We start from the raw sequence: 24,797 nt of genomic DNA, 5'->3' as shown, positions 1-24,797 counted from the left end.
GATATTTTTGGGTTTGTGGAGGGCTCAGGATATTATCACCAACATCCTGCTAAATGAAAGTCATAGTAATGTAAAGTGTCAAATATCACATATTTAGTTGGCTTGTATTAAGCTCAAAACATAGAATAAATTAACATTAAAGATTTTAATTAATTTACAATTTATACCCAAGGCCAGATATGGTTCCTCTAATACTTTCTTCATGTTCAAAGCAGCATTTGTAAATTAGTAGTCACAATTAGCTGTAAACCACTGCAAATGAATTCACTTATATAGTACCAAATGAACACTTTATTATTATATCATATATCTTCAGTGTTCCTTTTAACTTCACTTGCTAGAAATCAGGTGAGCGTTGAACGATTCCTAGAAGGGAACTCATGGCTTGCTTTTTCAGAAGAAATCGGGGGTGTTCAGGGTGGTAGGCCCAAAGACAACTTGCATTTTCTATGAAAGTCTGCAAAGCTGGTTGGTCGTGTCAATACAAAAGCCACAGAGTATGTGTTGGTTTTCCCTATGAGTCCATCGCACTTAGGAGTTTTACCCCTGAACTCCCCAAACTTTGGGAAGGAAACAAGAGTCGCTTGTCTTTAGCATCTTCATCATCAGATACTCATAAAATTCTTAAGCTAAAGGCTTGGCAAGGTGACAGGAGAAGCAGCGGAACACACAGAATTACGAATTTGGGGAAGAACGTCAAGAGACAAAGGCCAAGTGATAATAAATCAAAACATTTCAAAAAAAGGAGAGAACCAAGAGAAACAAGCAAACAAAATACTTACCAAAAGCAAACAAAATACTTACCAAATGCCTTTGGGGATACAAAGCAAGCAAACACACCAAACCAAACCAAATCAAAATGCCTGCACCAAAACGCTATCAAAGCAAAGAAACAAATTAGATACTTTTTAAAAATTTCTTTGAAAGCAGAGCAAAAGGTATTTATCAAAGTAGGATTCTTTTTAACCAGCTCACAATAAACAAAACAGACCACTTACCAAACCAAGGGAGGCCCAGACTCCGGAAAGAACTCATCAACAATCCACTGAGGAAATAACAGCAGTTGGCCTGGATTCAGTGGGTCTATGCAGGCACCTGCCTTCCACTCAGCCGATTCCTGAGTGGATAATTCTCGACAGTCCACATTGCGGTGCCGTAATTATTAACTCAAAAAACACACAGCTCTCATCTTAAAAGGTGTAAGAGAGTTTTATTCTGGAACCATTTTGAGTGACCGTGGCCTGAAAACACAGATTTTTCATTACCCCCAAATTCCATGTTGCAAAGCATGGAAAGCAGTTTCATGAACTTTTTATAGTTTGATGAACAAAAACAGTCATAAATCAAGGCAAGTTTAAAATACGTTGGTTGGGTACATCACAGAGTCGGGTACAGCAATATGTTCGGAGCTATTCGATAGACACAAGGTGCTATCTGAGGACAATTGGGAGAAGTTCGTGGTTTGCTAAACGAATAGAGTCCAAAAAGGCTTCTATCTATTGTTTCAAGACGTTACATCCGACGCAGTGGGGCTGTTCTAGAAGGCCAGAATGTAGCCCAAGGCAAGGTAATTAGCCTCTCGACCTGCACCTGTAACGTTCTAATCTCTCCGTGGTACTGCAACTGTACTCAGCCAATCGGTCTCTGCACACAGATTCCTTGGGGCAGTTTTTGTTCACAGCGGGTTTTCTGAGTGAGACACTTAGGCACTGTGTGCATCTTGGGCTCTCGCAAACTCTGAAACAATTATCTACTCTTCTCACTGTCAGCTCGCAGAGAGACACGGAGAGTAATTGTGCCTGCACGGGTGCATATTTCATACTTCATATCCATAACCTGAATAAAGCTGTCACACACACACACTTCAAAGACCGCCAGCACCGGATCAAATCTAGTTGGAGATCTTGCAGGTCTCCAATTTCCAAACAAAAACCGAAAGGATCCGGTTCTGATTGGCTACGATAGGAAGAGGGACAGAGACTTCACCGAATCACAAAATTAGAGGGTTTTTTTTTTTTCTTCAGTCTCCTCCCTAAAATCCTAGCAACGAGATTGTTTGATTCCCCCCCCACACACACACACACACTCGGAGGCTGCCATCCTGGGGTTGCTATGGAGACCAGAGGCTTGCAACTGGTAGAGGCGTAGGAACCCAGAAACTGATCACTTAGATCTCAACAAAGCCTCCTGTTGCTTCATTCCATATCTTCACTCTCCCTTCAGCCGGATTTTTTTTCCCTATGGAAAATTCTACTTCTCTAAAGCTAGAACAAGAAAGCCAAGAGCCGGAGGAAGCAGAGGGGCCATGGCAAGGAAAGTCAGAAGCTTCTCCCCAAGATCCTGGTCCCCCATCACCTGAGTACCAGGAACAGGAGCAAAGGTCTGACGCTGAAGTCCCACCAAGAATAAGCCCCTCTTGGACCCCCCAGTCTAGGGCCAGCCTGTCTCTGGGAGACCTCACCGCCGGACCAGGAGGGTCATCCTCCCCTCCTTCGCCTCCTCCGAAGTCTCATTTTATTCCTCCCATGACTGCAGCTACTCAAGAACCTGTTGCTTCATCACAAGGAGAGAGGTCCCCTACTGACACACCTCATTCTGATCCTTGGGAACCATTTTCTGCTGCAAGACAATCAGCTTCTTATTACAGGAGCCAAACAGAGGAAAACACCTTCCTGCAGCCTCGGGCACACCAACCTGACCTACGTGGGATAGGGGATGTCAGCTGTGACAAGTCCAAGGACAAGCGGCTGAGATTTGACCTTTTACACGAGGAAGACTCAAACAGTAACTGTGATCCAGACCAGCCTGGGTTTGGGGCCAATGAAGCAGCCCCCAATATGCTTGAGGTGGCTGTGCAGAACGCAAAAGCATACCTGCAGCAAAGTAGCAGCAAGTCTGGCTTAAATCTGTAAGTATCACAAGGGGCTGGGGAGGGATAGGGGGAGGTTTAACAACACGGGGCAAGGAAAGGGTGAGGTGAGTATTTCTGTAAAACTATGTTGGAGGTGAAAGAAAATAGAATTAGAAAGGAATTTATTTGAAAAGGGAAGTTACTGACTGTGGTAGCAAAGGCATTTAAGCCCAGACCCGACAGGGGAGAAAGAGACAGATCTGTTATAGGCCAGCCTGTTCTACATTGCAAGTTCCAGGTCATCCAGGGAAACAGAATGGGACACTATCTCAAAAAAGGGGGAGGGTGGTGTACAAAAGTGAGTTAGTGAGATAGTGCACCTAACACTTAAATCTAGGCCACTGGTGACGATTCTTTTACATCTTGGAAGTCCCTAGTCACACAATTTGGTGGTTTGTTTGGGTTTTCCCTGTTGTTGTTTTGTGTTTATTCTTGGCTTGGGTGAGATTGTAAAGCCATGAGATCTAAGCATGCACCCAGGATGCTTGTATGATATAGCTGCCTAGAATGACTGTGCGTTTTCTTGTAATCATTTGAGGGCTTGTGGGTCTTGGCTCTATGTTCATTACCAGGCCAGTGCTAGGGTGGTCACCCATGCTGGTTTTCTTAGAACTGTGCTAAGTTTTGAGCAGTGAAAGGTCTACATCATGTATTCTACAGGAAACCAGAAAAACTAGCCACTTTAAAACATGCTAGGTCTCTCTTTTTAACATGTCGTAATTCGGGTACATTCTTGACATCCCATTGCTGCTTTCCTATGTTAACGCATAGTAGTATACGTATAAGCAAGTAGACATTCTTGTTTCCAGGTTTACATAGTCACAGAAGAATTTTGTGTCTAGAAGAGGTGTTAGAAAACATCAAATGGAGGCTGAAGAAACCATCGGTAGTTAAGAACACTGGCTTCTCTTTTAGAAGACACAGGTTCAATTCCTAACTCACAATTGTCACTCCAGTTTAAGAGGTCCTGAACTCCTCTTCTGGTCTCCCTGGTAACAGGCACACACCAGTTGCACAGACTTACATGCATTCAAAACTACAACAGTTTTAAACAAGTTATAAACAGTTATAAACAAGTCGCAATGTTGTAAATAAAAATGGTGTCAGGATAAATATTTATTATTAGCCCTATAATTGTTACAGCAATTGTTTTAACTTGCTATCACAATTGATAAGACACAGATTTTTATAATTAGATTTTATGTTAGATTTTATAATTTTATATACTTACTTTGGGCTGGGTAGATATTTCCACCTATGCTATCTCGATAACCTTCCCATCCATCTCTCAGGCCCCATACAATGCACTCTATCTTAACCATTCCTATCTGGGCTACCTTTCAACCATAATCTTATAAATACTTGTTTATATATCCATGCCATCCTAGAAGTCTTCCTCCTGGCCCGTGTAGTTCCCTCTCCACACTAACCCATCATGGTGTCCTTCTCCTTTGTCTCTTCCTGTCTCTCAGTTTCCCTTGAGTCTCCTGAACCCAAAGCCTGGGAACCTTAGTCGTTCCTATACCATTCTGCCCTGTCCAAGTTTTAGGCCTTTTAATCAACCAATCAGGAATAATGTCTTAGCCAGGTTTATACAAGATAGTAACCAGTAACCTGATATTGGGGGCTGGTAATTAAAATACAACCCCAACAATGTAATTAATTTACAGGAGGGTAAATGAAGTCTCACTAATTTAGTTGTGAAAGTGAGGAGAACAAAATGTTACAATCACCACTGTAGAGGAAGGCCACACACCTAAGAATATTTGGGCAGTACAAATTGGCCTTGATGAAGGGGTAAAAATGGACACACAGTTGGGTAAGTGATAAGGGAGTTGGGTCTGGGAAAAGTTGGGAAAGAGGAGGTGAATATGACCAAAACATATATGAAATTCTCAAAGAATTAACAAAAATTGTTTAAAACAAAAGGAAAAAAGCAATTAATTTGGTGACTTGTTTTTAAGTGTATGTGTTTAGAAGGCAAATTGAAATGTATCCTTTGGGGGCCTAAAAACATTGAAGCAAATTAAAAGTAAGATGTAGGGGCTGGAGAGAGGGCTCAGTGGTTAAGAGCACTAGTTGCTCTTGCAGGAGACCAGGATTCTGAAGCCATTCCCCACATGGTAGCTCATAACCATCAGTTAACTCCAATTACAGGGAATCCAATAAGTTCTGACCTTTTCAGGAACCAGCATGCAAATGTTGCACACACATACAATGCAAGCAAAACACTTACATATATTAAAAAAAAACAAACATCTTTTTTAAAATGTTGTAGGTGCTGAAGAAATGGCTTAACCATTGTAAGTATGAACTGTTATTTGAGAGAACTGGAGTTTGGTTTCCACCACTCATATCAGGCATCTCACGAGCACCTACAACTCAGATTCCAGGAGATCTGGCATGTTCTAGGTCTAGCATGGGCACTTATTTTCACATGCAAACACCTATATGCATAGACGTCATTGGAAAAAATCTTTTAAAATATATAAGATGGTAAGAACATAGCTATAAAAGAGGCATCAGGATCTGGCTCTCTAATCATATTTGGTAAGGGCAAGGATGGGGAACAGAAAGAAATTAAGGTAAGAGAGAGTGAAAAACTTCATCACTGATAGTATATAGCTAAGAGATTCCAGTTTCAGGAATGAAATGTGATAATAGCTGATGTGTACTGTATATCTTGCTGTTAAGCTTTCCTCTACTAACTTAAAGAGCTATCATATTAGAGGATTTACTAAAGAAAATTGTAGATTCTATCTGGAGTGATAGAATCTTCACTTAAAATCTCTTAAGGTTTCAAATTTTTTAACTTCCCTAAAACCCAACTGGATGTGCATGAAAACCGTTTATTTATTTTATTTTATTAATTACAGTTTATTTACTTTGTATCCCAGCTGTAGCCTCATCCCCAACCCCCCTCTCTCCCTCTTCTTCTCACTCTCCCTCCCTCTTCTTCTCCTGTGCCCCTCCCCAAGTCCAATGATAGGAGAGGTCTTCCTCCCTTTCCATCTGACCATAGCCTATCAAGTCTCATCAGGACTGGATTCTTTGTGTTTCTCTGTGGACTGGTAAAGCTGCCCCCACCCCCAGGTGATCCAAGAGCAAACCCATGAGTTCAAGTCAGAGATGGTCCCTGGTCCTATTATTGGGGAATCCCCTTGGATACTGAGCTGCCTTAGGCTACTTTTGTGCAGGTGTTCTAAGTTATCTCCATGCATGGTCATTGTTTGGGGTATCAATCTCAGGAAAGACCCCTGTGCACAGATTTTTTGTTTCTGCTGCTCCCCTTGTGGAGCTTTTATTCCTTCTAGGTCTTTCTATCTACCCCTTCTTTCATAAGATTCCCTGCACTCTGCCCAGAGTTTGGCTATGCCTCTCAGCATATGTTTTGATACCCTGCTGGGTCGAGTCTTTCAGAGGCCTTCTGTAATAGGCTGCTGTCCTGTTCCCTGTTTTCTCCCTCTTCGATGTCCGTCGCATTTGCCTTTCTGAATGAAGATTGAGCATAAGTGTAATGATGTTACCTGGAATTGTTTGTTTGCATAGATATGATCATCTTTCTAATTTGCTGACCAAGATACTAGATGGGCGTCCTGCAGATGCTGTTGACATCATTGAAACTATAAGCCAAGATGTGAAAATGGAACATTTTAATAAAAAATTAGATACACTCTGCAATGAAAATGAGATGCTTCCAGAATATGAAATAGCAGAGAAGCAAAAGGCTCTCTTTCTCCAGGGTCATTTGGAAGGTGCTGATTCAGAACTGGAAGAGGAAATTGTAAGTGATTAACAACTATCTCAATGGTGTGAAAATGCACTGGAATCTCAGGGGTTAGTGGGGTTTGCTTCATGAACATGCCATGTTTAAACGCTGTGATGTGATAACTAACTTGACACTAATGAACACTGGATGCTCAGGGATGAATGAGATTTATGTCACAAGCATACCAACTATTTTTTTATTTTTTTAAATAACTTTTATTTTTATATTAATCATAGATTATTTACTTTGTACCCTAGCTATAGCCCCCTTCTCTTTCCTTCCCAATCCTACCTTTCTTCCTTCATCTCCTGCCTGTCCCTTTCCAAGTCCACTGAGAGGGGAGGTCCACCTCCCATTCCATCTGACCCTAGCTTATCAAGTATCTTCAGAACTGGATACAATGTCCTTGTCTGTGGCCAAGCAAGGCAGCTCCTCCCTGGGGGTGGGGGGGGGGGAAGAGGTCAAAGAGCCAGCCACTGAGTTCATGTCAGAAATAGTCCCTGTTCCCCTTACTAAGGGACCCACTTGAATACTGAGCTACCATGGGCTACATCAGAGCAGGGGTTCTAGGTTATATCCATGCATGGTCCTTGGTTGGAGAAACAGTCTCAGAAAAGACCCCTGTGCCCAGATATATTTGGTCCTTGTGGAGCTCCAGGTCATACTAACTCCCTCTTCTTTCATATGATTCCCTGCACTCTGCTGAAGGTTTGGTTATGAGTCTTAGCTCCTGGGATACCTCAACTCAGGATGATCTTTTCTAGATCCCATCATTTACCTGCAAATTTCATGATTTCCTTGTTTTTAATTGCTGAGTAGTATTACACTGTGGAAAAAGTACCACAATTTCTGTATCCATTCCTCAGTTGATGGGCATCTGGGTTCTTTCTGTACCCCATTTTTTTTAATTGGATTGCTTGATTTATTGCCTTTTAGCTTCTTCAGTTCTTTATATATTCTGGATATCAGCCCTCTGTCAGATATAGTGTTCACACCAACCATTTTTAAAGCTCTGTAAATAGTACTTGAGTCAGATTTCTCTTGCATTCCTTCAGGCCTTTTAATCAGTGCATTTTACTATGATCATATGGTGACTTCTATGCCAACAAATGGCATGAATTCTGTAATTTTACGGGACCTTCATCATATAAGATTTCTGTCATTTTCTAGAAAGTCACTGTTTGTTGCATAATTAAATATGCCATCCACTCAGTCTTAGTCACAACTAATTACTGTGAAGAGACACCATGAATAAGCAACTCTTGAAAGAAAGCCATTTAATTGGGGACCTGCTAATAGTTTCAGAGGTTTAGTTTATTATCATCATGGTGGGGATCATGGTAGCACACATGGTGCTGGAGCAGTATATGAGAGCTATATCCTGATCCACAGGCCAAGACAGCCTGTGCCTGGCATGAGCTTTTGAAACCTCAAAGACAGTGACAAACTTCCTCCAGCAAGGCAACACCTACTTCAACAAGGCCACACCTCCTAATCCTGCTGGAAGCATCTCATTTTCTTTTTTTTTTTCACTTCATTTACGTATTTTTTATTTAACAGCATTACTTTAGGCCTCTTGTTTTTTAACAGTCTTTTGCCCCCCATGGATATCCTCTTATAAGATCTTTTTTTTTAATTTTTTTATTTTTTTTATTTTTATCAGTTACATTTTATTAACTCTGTATCCCAGCCGTGTCCCGATCCCTCATTCCCTCCCAGTCCCTCCCTCCCTCCCTCATCTCCACCGTGCCCCTTTCCAAGTCCACTGATGGGGGGGACCTCCTCCCCATTCATCTGATCCTGTTTTATCAGGTATCTTCAGGACTGGCTGCAAAGCCCTCCTCTGTGGCCTAACAGGACTGCTCCTCCCTTCGGGGGTGGGGAGACCAAAGAGCCAGTCATCGAGTTCCTGTTAGAAATAGTCCCTGTTCCCCTCACTTTGGGAAACCAATTGGTTACTGAGCTACCACAGGCTACATCTGAGTGGAGGTTCTAGGTTATGTCCATACATGGTCCTTGGTTGAATGTCAGTCTCAGAAAAGACCCTGTGCCCAGATATATTTGGTCCTTGTGGAGCTCCTATCCTTTCCCCATCAGACTAACTCCCCTTCTTTCTTATGATTCCCTCTACTCTGCCAAAGGTTTGGTCATGAGTCTTTGCTTTGAAAACACTGCTAGTTAGAGTCTTTCAGATGTGCTCAGTATACTCCTGTCATACGTTCAATGCACATCCCATCTGTCTTTCTAAATGAGGATTGATCATCTTACCCCATGTCCGCTCAATTGATTAACATTTTTAGGTGTATAGATTTCATTATGTTTATCATATCTTATAGGTCTATATAAGTGAGTATATCCCATGTTTGTCTTTCTCCTTCTGGGATATTTCACTCAGAATGATCTTTTCTAGATCCCACCATTTGCCTGCAAATTTCATGATTTCCTCCTTTTTGATTGCTGAGTAGTATTCCATTGTATAAAAATACCACAATTTCTGTACCCATTCCACCATTGCTGGACCAACTGGATGTCTACATGCAGAAAAATGAAAATAGATCCATATTTATCACCCTGCACAAAACTAAAGTCAAAGTGGATCAAGGACCTCAACATAAAACCAGATACCCTAAATCAATTGGAAAAAAAAGTGGGGAACAGCCTAGAACTCATTGGCACAGGAGACAACTTCCTGAAAAGAACACCAACAGCACAGGCTCTAAGAGCAACAATCAATAAATGGGACCTCATGAAACTGAAAAGTTTCTGTAAAGCAAAGGCTACCGTCATCAAAACAAAACGACTGCCTACAGATTGGGAAAGAATCTTCACTAACCCTTTATCTGACAGAGGACTAATATCCAGTATATACAAAGAACTAAAGAAGCTGAAAAGCAGCAATCCAAGTAATCCAATTAAAAAATGGGGAACAGAGCTAAACAGAGAATTCTCACTAGAGGAATATCGAATGGCAGAAAAACACTTAAAGAAATGCTCATCCTCATTAGCCATCAGGGAAATGCAAATCAAAACGACCCTGAGATATCACCTTACACCCATCAGAATGGCCAAGATGAAAAACTCAAGCGATAACACATTCTGGAGAGGTTGTGGAGAAAGGGGAACCCTCCTCCACTGCTGGTGGGAATGTAAACTGGTACAACCACTCTGGAAAGCTATCTGGCGCTTTCTAAGACAAATAGGAATAGTGCTTCCTCCAGACCCAGCTATACCACTGCTGGGTATATACCCAAAGTTTGCTCAAGTACACAAAAAGGACACTTGCTCAGCATCTCATTTTCATTGTGGAATGTAGCTTCTTTTTATTAAAATGTGCTGTCCTTTCAAGGACTTCTGCTCCCTAATGACTAAGCATTCAAATATATGAATGAAGTCCATGGGGCCATTCTATTTCAAATCACAGCACACTTATTATTCAGTGAGTACTTAACAAGCAGGTATAAATCCATATCTGTTCCAGGACATTTCAACAGGTGAAATGTGAAAAAAAAATCAACGTGAAAAAAATTATTTTCACTGATATCAAGAAACTTAGCCCCCCCCCCAAAAAAATAATAAAAAGCTAAGCCTTGTAAAATGTGGAAAAAAATGAGAACACCCCCTCCCCCACAGAAGGGAGTGTTGTGAAATGAGATGCATGTGGTGGTGATTCCAAGAAAACAAAACAAAAACCTGTTGCAGTGATAAGGCTTATTTAAAAGTAAACACAGGCTGAGCCTGGTCAGAGCATGAGGAAGTAGGAGGTAGAGGAGGCAGAGGCAGGGAGGGCTGTGTAAGTTTAAGGCCAGCCTGGTCTACATAGTGAACTCTAAGCCACCAATGGATTGATTAGTAGTGAGATTCTTTCTCAAAAGAGGAGGTAGGAGGCTGGAGAGGGCTCGGTGGTTATGAGCACTGGCTACTCTTCCAGGGGACCTGGGTTTGAGTCCAAGCTTCTTCTTGGAGGGCCACAACTATAACTCCATCACAGACATACTTGCAGGCAAAATACCAATACACATAAAAACTAAAGTTAGGCTTAAAACAAGTTTAAGTAAAGTATACACAATTATGTATACTAGGTGTTTGGTAGGCTGTGTCATCTAGGCTTGAAAAAGTTCACCTCATATTTGCAAGACCAACTTGCTGAATGAAATCTCTTCAAATGTGCCACAATAAGGTGATACAGAAGTGTAATTAAATTTTTTAAATAAAATTCCTTATTTTTTCTTTAAAGTAAGTTCAAAACTTAAAGGCACTTCTGATGTCACTTTCAATGTGAGCTCTTTGTTATGGTAAGCTCCATTTGTCTTGATATTTAAATATTGGAAAGGGGCTCCCAGTTGTCTAAGGCAGCTTCACTAGGTCAGGATCTGCACCCCAATCCAGGAGATAAGTGAGAGCACACGTAAGTTGTTTCACACTGCAGCCTGACCGCCTTTGATCATATTCCAAGAATCTTCCTAAGAAGGTCAGTTCAGCATGTGGGACATGAGGGCTAAGCTATGGGATGAAGAGTACAACTTTCCCTCAGAAGGCAGGAAGATGATAAAGGCTGCTGCCACCATGCCTTAAAGGCCTACCTGGGTTCAGTCCCAGAACCTACATGCTTATGGACAGAACCAACTCCAGAAAGTTGCCCTTTGACCCCCACAGTTGTGCTTCTGAAACCAAGATGTAAATAAATGAGTAGGGGTAAGAGCAGGTGACACTTTAACATGCCAAGAAAAGAATTTTACAGTCCTATGTCACTGGTGAGGACGTTAAAAGGTACTATATTAACAGGCCCAGGCCAGGTGGCTTTTAATAACAGCACTCAGAGGCAAAAGCAGACAGATCCTTCTGAGTTCAAGGCCAGCCTGTTCTACAGAGTGAATTCCATCCAGGCCAGTCAGGGCTACATAGTAAGACCCTATTTCACAAAAGCAAAAAAAAAACAAAAAACACCCAAATCTTTAGTTTATCTTGAGACCACAATGAAAAAAAATAGAAATAGCAAGTCATTTATAAAAATAATTGTCGCGCGCAGCCTTCGCCGATAAGGATGACGCGGCAACCGAAGATTTGTCCAGCAGAATCTTTATTATGAAGCTCTTGCAGGTAGATGGAGAAGGACCTCAAGCCTTGTGAGTGCTCTGCTTAAATAGCCCGCAGGGCTACGTGCTCGTCTGTAATTGGTGCTCTGCACAATACCCAATTAGCATGTGTTCTCTGATAGGGAGAGCACTCAAATCCATATTAGCATCCTGTGGCGCATGCGCTGCTGCAAGATACAGCACTGACAAGAAGAACCAGGAAACAGGAAGCCAGCGCCATCTTGTAATGGCGAATGCGGCTCCCGACAAATAATGAGTGCTTTTAACTGCTCTATCCTGTGAGTCAAGAGTAGGAAGCATGTCACTTCCATTAAGGTTCTTTCCTACTTTTCTCTGGTCTTGTAAATGCTATTCTCTTGTCCATCTGTCACTATGTGCTCATTTTTCTATATTTCTTTTATGAAGTTATGTTTCTTTCAATTTTTTCAAACATTATTTACTATAATGTCAAGTACTTACATTTGTAATTTAAAACATAGATTATACCAAGCACTTTAAAAAAACATTTTTCTTTTTATCCTTCCCATTGTCTTACATATATTACTATATAGATTGTTATTTACCTGATATACGTGTAAAATCATGAATTTAGTATTTAATATGACAACACAAATGTATATAAATGGGTGCCTATAAGTTGTTATTACTATATTTTCTTTCAGCATTAGTTACTTATTTTATATGAAAATATGTTTGTTTTTTTTGTTTTGTTTTATTTTTTTTGTTGTTTTTTTCAGATAAGATCTCACTATATAGTCCTGGCTGCTCTGGACTTGCTATATAGGCCAGGCTGGCCTGAGACCCTCAAAGATCTACCTGCCTCTGCCTCCTTAAGTGCTGGGATAAGAAGTGTAAACCAGGGCACTGGAGAGATTGCTCAGTGGTTAAGAACATTGTCTGTTCTTCCAGAGTTCCTGAGTTCAATTCCCAGCAACCACATGGTGGCTTACAACCATCTAGACAGCGATCTGATGCTCTTTTCTGGCATGCAGATGTACATGCAGATAGAACACTCATATAATAATAAATAATAAAGAAAAAAAGCTTAAAAAAAGTGTAAACCACCCTGCCTGGCTTGAGTTCTTACCATTGGTAAGTATGCAAGTTTGTTTGTTTTTTTTTCCTAAGAGCCACATAATAACCATCATGCCAATGAGCACAGTGCACAGCTGGTGTAAGAAGCTATATATGTGACAGAAGAATTAAAGTTTATGGATTCAAACAATTTGATGCGTATCTCAAAACAAACAGTAGAGGAGAAAGTAGAGCTAGAATCAAGACTCAGAAAAGAGGCGGCAGACATTCCTCTTATGAATAAAACTTTAACTATGAATTTTTGTTTTCCTAGGCGGAAAGCTCTCTGCCTAATGTGATGGAATCGGCTTATTATTTTGAACAAGCTGGAGTTGGTTTGGGGACAGATGAGACTTACCGAATATTTCTTGCCCTCAAGCAACTTACTGACACACATCCAATCCAAAGATGCCGCTTCTGGGGCAAGATCTTAGGTCTGGAAATGAATTATATTGTTGCTGAAGTGGAATTTCGTGATGGTGAAGATGAAGAGGAGGTGGAAGAGGAAGGGGTAGCTGAAGAGAGGGACAATGAAGAAAGTGAAGCCAGTGAAGGCGAGGAGGATGAATTACCAAAGTCCTTATATAAGGCCCCACAGGCTATACCTAAGGAAGAAAGTAGAACAGGGGCCAATAAGTATGTCTATTTTGTTTGCAATGAGCCTGGAAGGCCATGGGTGAAGTTACCATCAGTTACTCCTGCACAAATTGTTACTGCAAGAAAAATCAAGAAATTTTTCACTGGGCGACTAGATGCAGCTGTTGTAAGCTACCCACCCTTCCCAGGAAATGAGAGCAATTACTTACGAGCCCAAATTGCCCGGATTTCAGCAGGCACCCATGTTAGCCCTCTAGGATTCTATCAGTTTGGTGAAGAGGAGGAGGAAGAAGAAGAGGTGGAAGGTGTTAGAAATAGCTATGAAGAAAACCCTGATTTTGAAGGCATCCAAGTGACTGACCTGGTGGAATCTCTGTCCAGCTGGGTTCATCATGTGCAGTACATTCTTCCTCAGGTAGGAGAGGATCACAGTAGTACACAGATGCAGATTTACATGTGTTCTAAAATTATTCTACTTGTTAATGTTTTAAATATGGGTGTGTGTTAACTTTGTCAACATTTCTTTTATTCCACTATAATATACACTAAAAGATTATGATAGAAACAAAAGCCAGTTTTGTACAGACATTTATATAGAGCCTCTTATACTAAGTATACTCCTTCTAATCAATTATGTATGTAAATGCATATAATTCAGTCCTACCACCTCAATCCCATGGGGGTTGCAGGATCACCTTTATTTTTATAATGAAGGGTTGAAGCATACAATGCTGGGAAAAACGGAAAACCAATCTTAGCTAATACATTATAGAGTGAGATGTAAGAAAAAGGGCTTGTAGCCATTCCCCTGAAACGTCTGCTACACTCCTCCATCATGAGCAGAAAATCTTCAATACACATCCACAGGATGTGTTCCTGAATACTCTAGATAAGAGTTATTACCTGACAAATTAGAACTGTTATGGTATCACATATAAAATTTTGTTATTGATAATGATTAGCATTGGAAGGGGATACTAGAGAAGATAATTGGGGCTGAATATGATCAAAATATATTAAATACTTGTGTGAAAATTACACAATGAAACATTATTTTCTTTAGATACTATATGCTAATAAAAATTAATACTAAGAAAAAGTACCACAAAGGCCAGATATATGCCATTATTAATCATTTCACTGGGGCAATTGTGGCAATGTCTTAGAACCATTTATATTTTAGTAATATTCTATATATCAGGAAGTATAGGAACTGGATGAGTGCTTGTCTGGTAAGAGTGCTAGCTGCTCTTCCAGTAGATCCAAGTTTGTTTCCGAGTATCCCTGTCAGGCAGCTCACAAAGATCAGCAACTCTAGCTTTAGGATATCTGGTATCTTCTTCTGATCTCCATTGCACACGTGCACATGATAGATTTTTTATTTTTTGAGGCAGGTTCTGATTTTACCTCCCTGTCTAGCCTGAGACTTGCCATGTAGACCAGGCTAGCTGTGAACTCACAGAGATCTGCCTGTCTCTGCTAGAGTGAAAGGTGTGTGCCACTATGCCTGGACTTGATGATGGAATTTTACAATGTTAAATAGTTGTAAAAACCTTTCTGATAATTTCTAATCTCAAATAACATAACAGTAAAATCACTTAGAACATTTCAAAAGATATTAAAAAGTATGTATTTTTTTAAATCACCATTTATACACAAACTAGTACAATATACTACTACCATTTCCACTAATTTTCTGCCCGTTTTAAAGTGCATAGACCTCCAAGTTCTGTAACTCTAAGAAACAGAAAATTGTTGAAATGACTATTATAAGTTTGTTGCTTTTCCTGAAGTAACAGAGATGGCTATAATACTTGGTAAAAGTATATAGAGTGTATAAGCTAAGTGTGGTGGTATTTGTCACAAAGCCTGCCACTCTGAAAACTGAAGCAGGAGGATCATATAAAGTGACCCTATATCAAAATAGTTGACCAGTTCCCCCACAGAGAAGCCTCATGTTGATAACTACCAACCAATATGAATAGTCTGAGCTGTGTAAACCTTGCAACATTCATCTCCAGGGTCGATGTAGTTGGTTCAACCCTCTACAGAAAAACGAGGAAGAGGAAGAGGAAGAGGAGGAAGATGAAGAAAAAGGAGAAGAGCCTGACTATATAGAACCAGAAGTGGGGCCTCCTCTTTTGACACCAATTTCTGAAGATTTAGGTAACTTTACACAACTGTTAATGAGGGACTCATAAACTATATAATACACCCATTGAGTGGTAAATATGTCAACTATTGGAGACTCTAAGAAGTGGGCACGGAGCTAGATCTCATCCCTTCTCTCCTTGCTGGATTCCAGAAAGTTCTAGATGGGAGTAAAGAATGCTTTGGCTACACTAACATGCTTTGAAAGAAGGTGAAGGAATGATACACAGAGAATCATGAATGGGCCATAACTAACTGGAAAGGTTGGCATCATTCTTGCTGTACATTCTGTACACTACACATGGCATAGCTACAGTAACATATTATATGAGGTCTACAGTTGCCATTTAGTCTACAGTTGTCTCTGTATCATTTCTCCCTATTCTGTTTTGCTTGAAACTCTTTATTAGTCTCTTCCATGGTAATAAATTGCCTTTCCTTTGGTTATCGTACTGTTCCCTGATTACAAAATACTTTCTCTCCTTTAGTCTCTGTTGCAAAAATGTGTATAAACATTTTTGCAACAGATTTATACAAAAATGTTTATATGTTATATATATTTATACATAACATATTATGTAAATATCTGTACTATATATACATGCTTAAAATTGCTTTGGTTTAGAGCACTCCATTTTATATCAAGCTGCTGTTTTAACTTTTTTTTAGCAAACATTGATGATTGTTCCATATTTATAAAAATCATTTCAGTCACCAGTAGATTCTTTTCTGTCTAGGAGTTAAGCTTATAAATTTCTCATTGGGTTCCAGAAATTCAGAATATACCCGCTTGGACAACAAGGCTATCCTCAAATCTCATTCCGCAGTATGCTATTGCTGTCCTTCGATCCAATCTTTGGCCTGGAGCATATGCCTTTTGCAATGGCAAGTAAGTATCTGGCTACTTACAAAGCCATTTGTAACCAAATTCAACACTTTATACTTTAGTGCATGCAAAACCAATGCAAGCACCATCAGGACACAAAAATGAAGGATTTTTTTTGACCCACAGCAGGTATGTTGAACAACAAAATCCATTTCAAAGCACCTCCCTGGTCAAAGGATGGAAGAATGATGGTTTTGTTCAGGGAACCCACACATTCATCCACAGCAGGCACATTCTTGAGTGCTCTGAGTTGTAAGCAGTCATTCCCAAGCATATTCAATTTAAAGTCATAATCAAAGAAGGAAAGATAACAGACACATTGTGAGACATGTTTAGCTGAAGGTCATATATCACATGGTTTAGGATTGATTGAAGTCCTAGACAGGAAAGACTGGGCTTGCTCAACTTGCAGCATAAACTTTAGGCAGAAATAAAGGACACTTTTTTTGAAAGTACATTAATACAGGCATTTGACTTTGAAAGTTCTCATCTTTCTTAGAGTGTGACAATTTTTTTGTAATTATTTAGGGTCTGGAAATTATGTCATCACAGGGATGTTAAGATAAGTCCTAACTCATGTTTGGCATATTAAGTATAGTATATAATTTATCAAAATGACTTTTGAAATCCATTAAAGCATGAAATTCAGAGCTAGAGTAATTTGGGATTGTACTCTTTTATCTTAATTTTTCCATTTATCTACATTGGACTACATTTATCTACATCGACTTACTAAGTTAGTGAACTAATGGAGAATTTAAGGTGCAACTGAATTAGACATTATTTTTTGGGTGTTTTGGTGAAAGTTATTTAAGATATGCTTGTGCTTTCACTATCAAGGGAATTAGAATCAAGAAACCACTACAACTTCTTTTCTCTCTTGCTGAGAAAGAACATGGTCACATTTGACTTGTTTATGTTCCTTTCTTAGGGTCATCAGAAAGCTCAGCTGAGCAGGTGAGAGCCAAGCTGTGATGATTAGACTAGCCATTAAAGCAAGCCTCCTGCTCAGGAGTTAGTTGGCCAACACAGAACACACACCATGTAGTGTGTGTGCGCGTGTGTGTGTGTGTGTGTGTGTGTGTGTATGTGTATCTGTGTGTCAAGAAAATTGAGTTAGATGGATGTGGGCATGGAAGGAATTGGTAGAAGAAAAAGAATATGATGAACATTATATGAAAAAATTAAAAACCACAGTAAGTCAGAAGTAAAAGGCATGCTTTTAAATTATTTACCATTATAGCACGAGGAAGAGAAAGCTTTGACTTCTCCCCCACATCATTCTCTTCCAAGGATCATATGGATTTTCAGAAATGTGGGTGTCACAGATACATGGGTATCAGGAGGTCATCTCTTTAAGAAGGAACACCATGAAAAAAGGCTCTGAACATTTTATGGGGGAGTTGGGGTGGGACTGTGTGGAGGGATGGGGCTTCAGGCCTGAGATAGAACACTAAGAATGAAGGCTCTTGAGTTTGGAATTTGAATGTAAGAAGAGCATGACCAGCCTTGGGAACAGAGTCCTTGACTGAAACTCCATTTAGCTGCTTGTGTATCGTGTGTGTGTGTGTGTGTGTGTGTGTGTGTGTGTGTGTGTGTGTGTGTTAGTGAGTGAGGCGGGGGGGCTTCCTAGGTGGTGTGAGGCCTACAGAGTGAAGCCTCTGTAATTCCTATCATTGGGGATGAACAAAACTAATTTTAAGCCACACCTCTTATTTTTCTCTCAGCCAAGGTCTAGCAACTTTTGACCTCTGTGGAAAATCTAAAAGATTAAATACTTGAATAACTGGAGGCCCTTTCCTGAAGGAAGACTAGATACAGGGTGCAGATTCGACAGGACCTGATCCTGTTTTTCATAATCAACTTAGCAGTTTCGATCAGGTAATATCCAGTAGTTGAGGAAATATTGAGGACTATTTCACGCTAGCATTTTAAATGCCTTATGGTTCCAAGGTATAGTAACAAGACATTATCACTATGAAGGGGTTGGCTTTTCTTTAAAGACACAACTTGATTTTCTTTACACTTATAGGAAGTTTGAAAACTTCTACATAGGCTGGGGTCATAAGTATACTGTGGAGAATTACACACCCCCAGGTCCACCACCAGTTTATCAAGAATATCCCAGTGGACCAGAAATTACAGAAATGGATGATCCCAGTGTGGAAGAGGAACAGGCTTTCAAGACTACACAAGAGGCAGTTGAACTTTCAGCTGAGGAGAATGAAGAAACTGAAAATGAAGATGATGATGATGATGATGATGACAACTAATACAGAATTAGCCCAATCTTATGTGGCACTAACACACACAAATCTTTAAGGGGGGCTAATTATATATATATATATCATATATATGATGTATATGTATATGTTGGAAATGATGGTATACAATATCTTTCCTTTAAAGTTATCAAATGAGGGAGGCACATAGAGAGATGACTTAGTGGTTACAAAAAAAAATGTTTTTGCTGAGGACAGGAATTCACTTGCTAGCACCCAAGTCAGGGAAGTTCACCACCACCTGCAACTCCAGCTGAAGGAGATCTAATGCCCTCTTCAACCCTCCACAGGCACCACACGTGTGCATACATGCTCACTTACATAAAAACATATCTTTACAAAACATTTTAAAAAGCTGGGTGTAGTGAAACACACCTTTACTACCAGCATTTGGGAGGCAGAGACAAGAGCATCTTTGTGAGTTCAAGGCCAGACTGGTCTGTATAATGAGTTCCAGGGGAGCCAGGGCTACATGAGGAGAACCTGTCTCAAAAATAACAAATCTTTAAAAACATACATCAAATTGGAAACTTCATATATAGAACTTCCAGTATTTACAGAAAGTTGCACAGTAGATTTTCCAAAAGCTCATGAAATGATCATATCACTGTTTTAATGGTTACAACTGTTACAACTAACATAATTAACACTTTAGTAATCCTGCTTTGAAAACATTTCAAATTATTTTTTTTTCTTTTCTTTTTTTTTTTTTTCCCTTGACAGGGTCTTACTATGTAGCTCTGGCTGTCCTGGAACTCACTATGCAGAAAAGATTGGCTTCCAACTCAGAAAGATCCACCTGCCTCTGCGTCCCATGTGCTGGGATTAAAGGAGTGGACCACAATACTCAAATTTAACTCCTAATATGGAAAGTATTGAAAGTTATAATTCACAATCCTTCTTGGAAACTTCTAGTTTTTGAGAGTCAAGGAATATGGAGTTTAAAACATTGATAACCAGGGACTAAAGAGATGGCTCAGTGGCTAAGGGCACTTCTTCACTTGCAGAGGATCTGGGTTCAGTTACCAACACCTACACATTAGCTTGAACACATCAGTTCCAGGGAATCCACCACTGCCTTCTTTCAGGGGTAACACAGACACACAAACACACACACATCATGTGTGTGTATGTTGGGGGGGGGAGGCAAAATACTCATACGTGTAAGTCCAAAAAAAATCAAACAAACCTCTAACCATTAACAGAAAGCATCATTCTAGCCTGCCTGCCAGAACTGGAGTGTGCATTCTTAAATCTGTAGTTGCTTATTCTGGAAGCAATGATACTGTGTGCAAATACGGTGCATGTGTACTTATTCTCTTCCCTGGATGAGCATTCACGATTCTATAATCTGAGTAAAAGCTGAAAAGTTCCCATTTAGTGACTGTTGATCTTAGAGCCTCTGCTGTTCAGGAAGTTGTCTCCTGTGCCAGTGAATTCAAGGCTCTTCCCCACTTTTTCTTCTAACAGGTTTAGTGTGTCTGGTTTTATGTTAAGGTCTTTTATTCCCTTGGACTTTAGTTTTGTGCAGGTGATAAGTATGGAACTATATGCATTTTCTACATGTAGACAGCTAGTTAGACTAGCACCATTTGTTGAAGATGCTCTTTTTTTCCATTGTATGGTTTTGGCATCTTTGTCAAAATTCAGGTGTCCGTGTGTGTGGGTTTATTTCTTGGTCTTCTATTCAAATCCATTGATCTACCAGTTGGTTTCTATGCCAGTACCATGCAGTTTTTCATTACTGTTGCTCTATAATACAGCTTGAGATCAGGGATGGAGATACCTCCAGAAGATCTTTTATTGTAGAGGATTGTTTTAGGTATTCTAGGTTTCTTGTTATTCCATAGGAAGTTGAGAATAAAAATCTGGGCACAAAGATCTTTTCTGAGACTGATATTCCAAAAAAGGACCATGCATAGAGATAACCTAGAACCCCTGCACAGACATAGCCCATGGCATCCCAGTCTCCAAGTTAGTGCCCTAGTAAGGGGAACCAGGGCTGTCTCTGACATGAACTAAGTAGCTGGCTCTTTGATCACTTCTCCCTGAGCAGGGAGCAGCCTTATCAGGCCAGTCCTGAAGAGACCTGATAGGCTAGGGTCAAATGGAAGGGGAGGAGGACCTCCCCTATCAGTGGACTGCGGGAGGGTCATGGGAGGAGAAGAGGGAGGGAGGGTGAGATTGGGTGGAGACGAGGGAGCTACAGCTGGGATACAAAGTGAATAAATTATAATAAATAACTTTTAAAGCTGTTTTCAAAATTTTAGATTTTTTTGTTTTCCTCAACTTTTCCATCCATCTCCTTTCTCTTCCTTATTGGTGGGAAAGGATTACAGAGATGAGAGGTGATAATATCCAGACACTTTAAACTTACATTCTCTACCACTAACACTCTGAAAACATTCTAATTCACTAAAAAGGCATTTTAAAAATTATTTTATTATTTTGTGTGTATTAGGGCTTTGCCTGCATTCAGGTAAATGCATCATGTGCATGTATGATGCCTACCAGAGTCATTGTTGGATGCCATGGAACTGGAGTAACAGGTGGTTGTGAGCCACCATGTGGTGCTCGGAAGTAAACATAGGTCCTCTTTCTTGCAAGAGGAAAAAGTGCTCTTAACCACTGAACTACTCTTCATCCTCCAGCATTTAAAAATCTAAATGGACTAGCCATCATAAAATTAGGAATAAAACCTAGGCACTGCTCCTGAATATTGCTTTTACTGAAGAGGGAAATATAAGATTAAAGAGAGTACAGTTTACCAAAGTGCTGCATGTTGGCAAGGGACTTTGGATTGAATATAACTTCCAGTGAAAGGTATGGGGAGGTAGGCAAAGGCTGGCCAGTGGGTATAGCTGTTGCCATGGCTCCAGGGATTGGTCTGAGAGATGAGGGAATGAAAAAAAGATAAACACAGACACACAGAAGAGCTGGGATTGGGAAAACTGGTCTGAGGGAGAAACATCAGCAACCATGTTAGCAGTCCCGTTGTCTTTACTGTACACAGTTAAACAGGGAGGCAGGGTTTTCGCATACAGCCAGAGAAGGAGGCACTTGAACAAGTAGGCAGCTTTGACCAATATTGGTAAAAAGTCTCTGTAGGGTAGAAGTTTTCAGACTGTAGACATGGAGTGGGAATTGAGAAAGCTACAGTGGATATTTTTCTGTACTCACTGTCAATATTTGCACCCAGACCCTAGGAAGCCTTTACCATTCCATGGGGCTGAGGCATCGGTCCCTGGTATGACCAGGCCCATGTCTACAATACACATCCACTCAGGATTTCACTGGCTTTCCTGCAGGCTGGAGTTTACAAACCAGCAAGAGACAGTGGTAAACTAGGTCACACAAATACATGTAAAGGTTAAACACTTTAGCTTTAATGTTAAGGGCAAAATATAGATAACTAAGACTGAGAGTTTCATTGGGAGTCTGTCTGATAATCTAGGCAATGGAAACACAACTATATAGTGATATAAAATAGAAATTGACTGTCAAGAGGGCAGGTGGAAAGGGTTCTCCAAGTACTAAATTCTTGTTTTTGTTTGTTTTCTTTTGTTTTCTGAGAAAGGATTTCTCTGCGTAGCCCTGGCTATCCTATTGCTTTGTAGACCAGGCTGGCCTTGAACTCAAAGATCCGCCTGCCTCTGCCTCCCCGTTGCTGGAATTACAGGCATGCGAGCCTGGCAAATTCTTGTTCTTAAGAGTACAAAGTTCAAGGCATATACCCGAAATATGCTCAAGTACACAAAAAGGACATCTGCTCAATCATGTTCATAGCAGCTTTATTTGTAATAGCCAGAACCTAGAAACAACCCAGATGCCCCTCACCTGAGGAATGCATAGAGAAATTGTGGTATATTGACACAATGGAATACTACTCAGCAATTAAAAACAAGGAAATCATGAAATTTGCAGGCAAATGGTAGGAACTGGAAAAGATCATCCTGAGTGAGGTATCCCAGGAGCAGAAAGACACACATCGTATACACTCACTTATAAGTGGATATTAGATATACAATATAGGATAAACATACTAAAATCTGTACACATAAAGAAGCTAAGCAAGGAGGAGGACCCAGAATAAGATGATCAATCCTCACTCAGGAAAGCAAACAGAACGGACATTGGAAGAGGGAGAAAACAGAAAACTGGACATGAGCCTACCACAAAAGGCCTCTGAAAGACTCTACCCATCAGGGTATCAAAGCAGATTCTGAGGCTCATAGCCAAACTTTGGGCAGAGTGCAGGGAATCTTACGAAAAAGGTGAAAAAGACCCGGAGGGGACAGGAACTCCACAAGGAGAGCAGCAGAATCAAGTAATCTGGGCACAGAGGTCTTTTTTTTTCTGAGACTGATATTTCAACCAAGGACCATACCTGGAGATAACTTAAAACCCCTGCACAGATGTAGCCCATGGCAGGTCAGTCTCCAAGTGGGTTTCCTAGTAAGGGGAACAGGAACTGTCTCTGACATGAACTCAGTGGCTGGCTCTTTGATCACCTCCCCCTAATGGGGGAGCAGCCTTATCACCATGCCCAAAGGAAGACAATGCAGGCAGTCCTGATGAGACCTGATAGACTAGGATCAGATGGAAGGAGAGGAGGACTTCCCCTATAAGTGGACTTGGAGAGGGGTGTGGGAGGAGATGGGGAGGGAGGGTGGAATTGGGAAGGAAGAAGGGAGAGGGCTACAGCCGGAATACGGAGTGAATAAACTGTAATTAATAAAAAGATAAAAATTAAAATAAAAAAGGGTACAAAATTCAGTCTTTGCTGGAGTACTGCACTTCGTGTATCTTCAAGCAGGTTCTTACTCTTTTTAGGAAACACATTTTAAATTGCTCAATATCCATTTCTTCTCATTTCTTTCTGAGGACTTCTACAATCATATATGTTTGCTCTCTTTATAATCTGAAATTTGAACATTCTACAGCTTCTAACTTGATTGTTCCTGCTATAATAACTGACACAAAATTGTAGCTTCCGATTTGGTTCCAACCCACTTCTCTAAGTTAACCACAAATTCTAAGAGTCTTTCAATAATAATCCCTTTGTGAGGTACAGCAAAAGATTCTTGCATACATGCATACAAAGGACACATGACCAGAATCTAACATTCCTTTCCTATATAGGATATATTAAAACAGAAGACGCTCATCAGAGACATAGGTTTGTGGACATATTTGACAAGAGAATCCTTGATTTCAGAGCTTGTTACACAGTAAGGCAATAACTAAACAACGTGAAGGGAATCTCATTACATGGTAACCTCAGTGTCCCCTAAACAGCTCAAGTGTTCAAAGTCTGGACTCAACCAGTAGATCCAGTGATACAGATAACTGGACCTGGAGTTCTGATCTAGCCAGTAGATCAGTCATTTGAAGGATTATCTGAACTTGCTACTGGAGAACCACTGGAGGAGGCAGGTCAATCTGGGTGTGCTTAGCATGTTCCTGGCCCCTTCCTGCCCCTCCCTCAGCTTTCTGGCCACAGTGAGTACAGGGCTCTGCTCAAGCACCTCCACAGCCTGCAACCATGATCTTCTCTCTTGGTCTACCAAGTAAGCCTACCAAGCACTGAAACCATGAAGCAAAATAAACATTTCCTCCTTTAAATTACCTCTTGTACACCTGCCACAGCAATAAAACCTAGATTAACAAAAGAAAAATAGTGAGAAATCTGTGGGCTCCATCTTGGAACACAGTTATGTTCTTGAATAAATCACTAATTTCTCAGAGATTCAGCTCCTTCATATGGCATATACTTGCCCTCCTGGCAATGGGCAAAGAGACAGCTTATTCGTAGTGCTCTTATATCAGTCAGGGGCAGAGCAGAAGGCAGTCCTTTGTTCATCCTAGCTTGATGCCTGGCTTGGTGGCCAAAACTGTTTTATGCCTAGGACACATAAAAATCAAATCAAATCTAGGCAATGCAGTGCAGAAGAAGGAAGACAGCAGAGACATGTGGACTGATAAGCCACCGACAGACCTGCCCTCCAGTGCATGGCACAGGTGGGCCACGGTC

At 40.5% G+C, this 24,797-nt stretch overlaps 1 protein-coding gene and 1 non-coding gene across 3 annotated transcripts; both read left to right on the top strand.

The window, feature by feature from the left end:
* Positions 1-2,131: 2,131 nt before the first annotated feature.
* Positions 2,132-23,864, top strand: Rsph4a (radial spoke head component 4A). Of its 2 annotated transcripts, XM_060373497.1 has the most exons (7): positions 2,132-2,908; positions 6,461-6,695; positions 13,122-13,859; positions 15,466-15,610; positions 16,367-16,484; positions 17,413-17,438; positions 18,514-18,597. In XM_060373497.1, the coding sequence occupies exons 1-6, from the start codon at positions 2,241-2,243 to the stop codon at positions 17,432-17,434; spliced, it is 1,926 nt and encodes a 641-aa protein (XP_060229480.1). In that variant the 5' UTR covers positions 2,132-2,240; the 3' UTR covers positions 17,435-17,438; positions 18,514-18,597. The 2 variants fall into 2 exon arrangements, with proteins under 2 accessions (XP_060229480.1, XP_021516215.2); XM_021660540.2 differs by lacking the exon at positions 17,413-17,438 and having other exon boundaries at positions 18,514-23,864.
* A 674-nt stretch (positions 23,865-24,538) lies between these two features.
* LOC132649654 (small nucleolar RNA SNORA48) lies at positions 24,539-24,681 on the top strand. The gene has a single exon (XR_009588134.1). It is a non-coding gene; the product is annotated as a small nucleolar RNA SNORA48 (small nucleolar RNA).
* Positions 24,682-24,797: the final 116 nt, after the last annotated feature.

Source organism: Meriones unguiculatus, chromosome 20 (assembly GCF_030254825.1).
Source record: "Meriones unguiculatus strain TT.TT164.6M chromosome 20, Bangor_MerUng_6.1, whole genome shotgun sequence".
Lineage (NCBI taxonomy): Eukaryota > Metazoa > Chordata > Mammalia > Rodentia > Muridae > Meriones > Meriones unguiculatus.
Note: the sequence above shows the minus strand (reverse complement) of the source record. Positions and strands in the feature narration are given on the sequence as shown.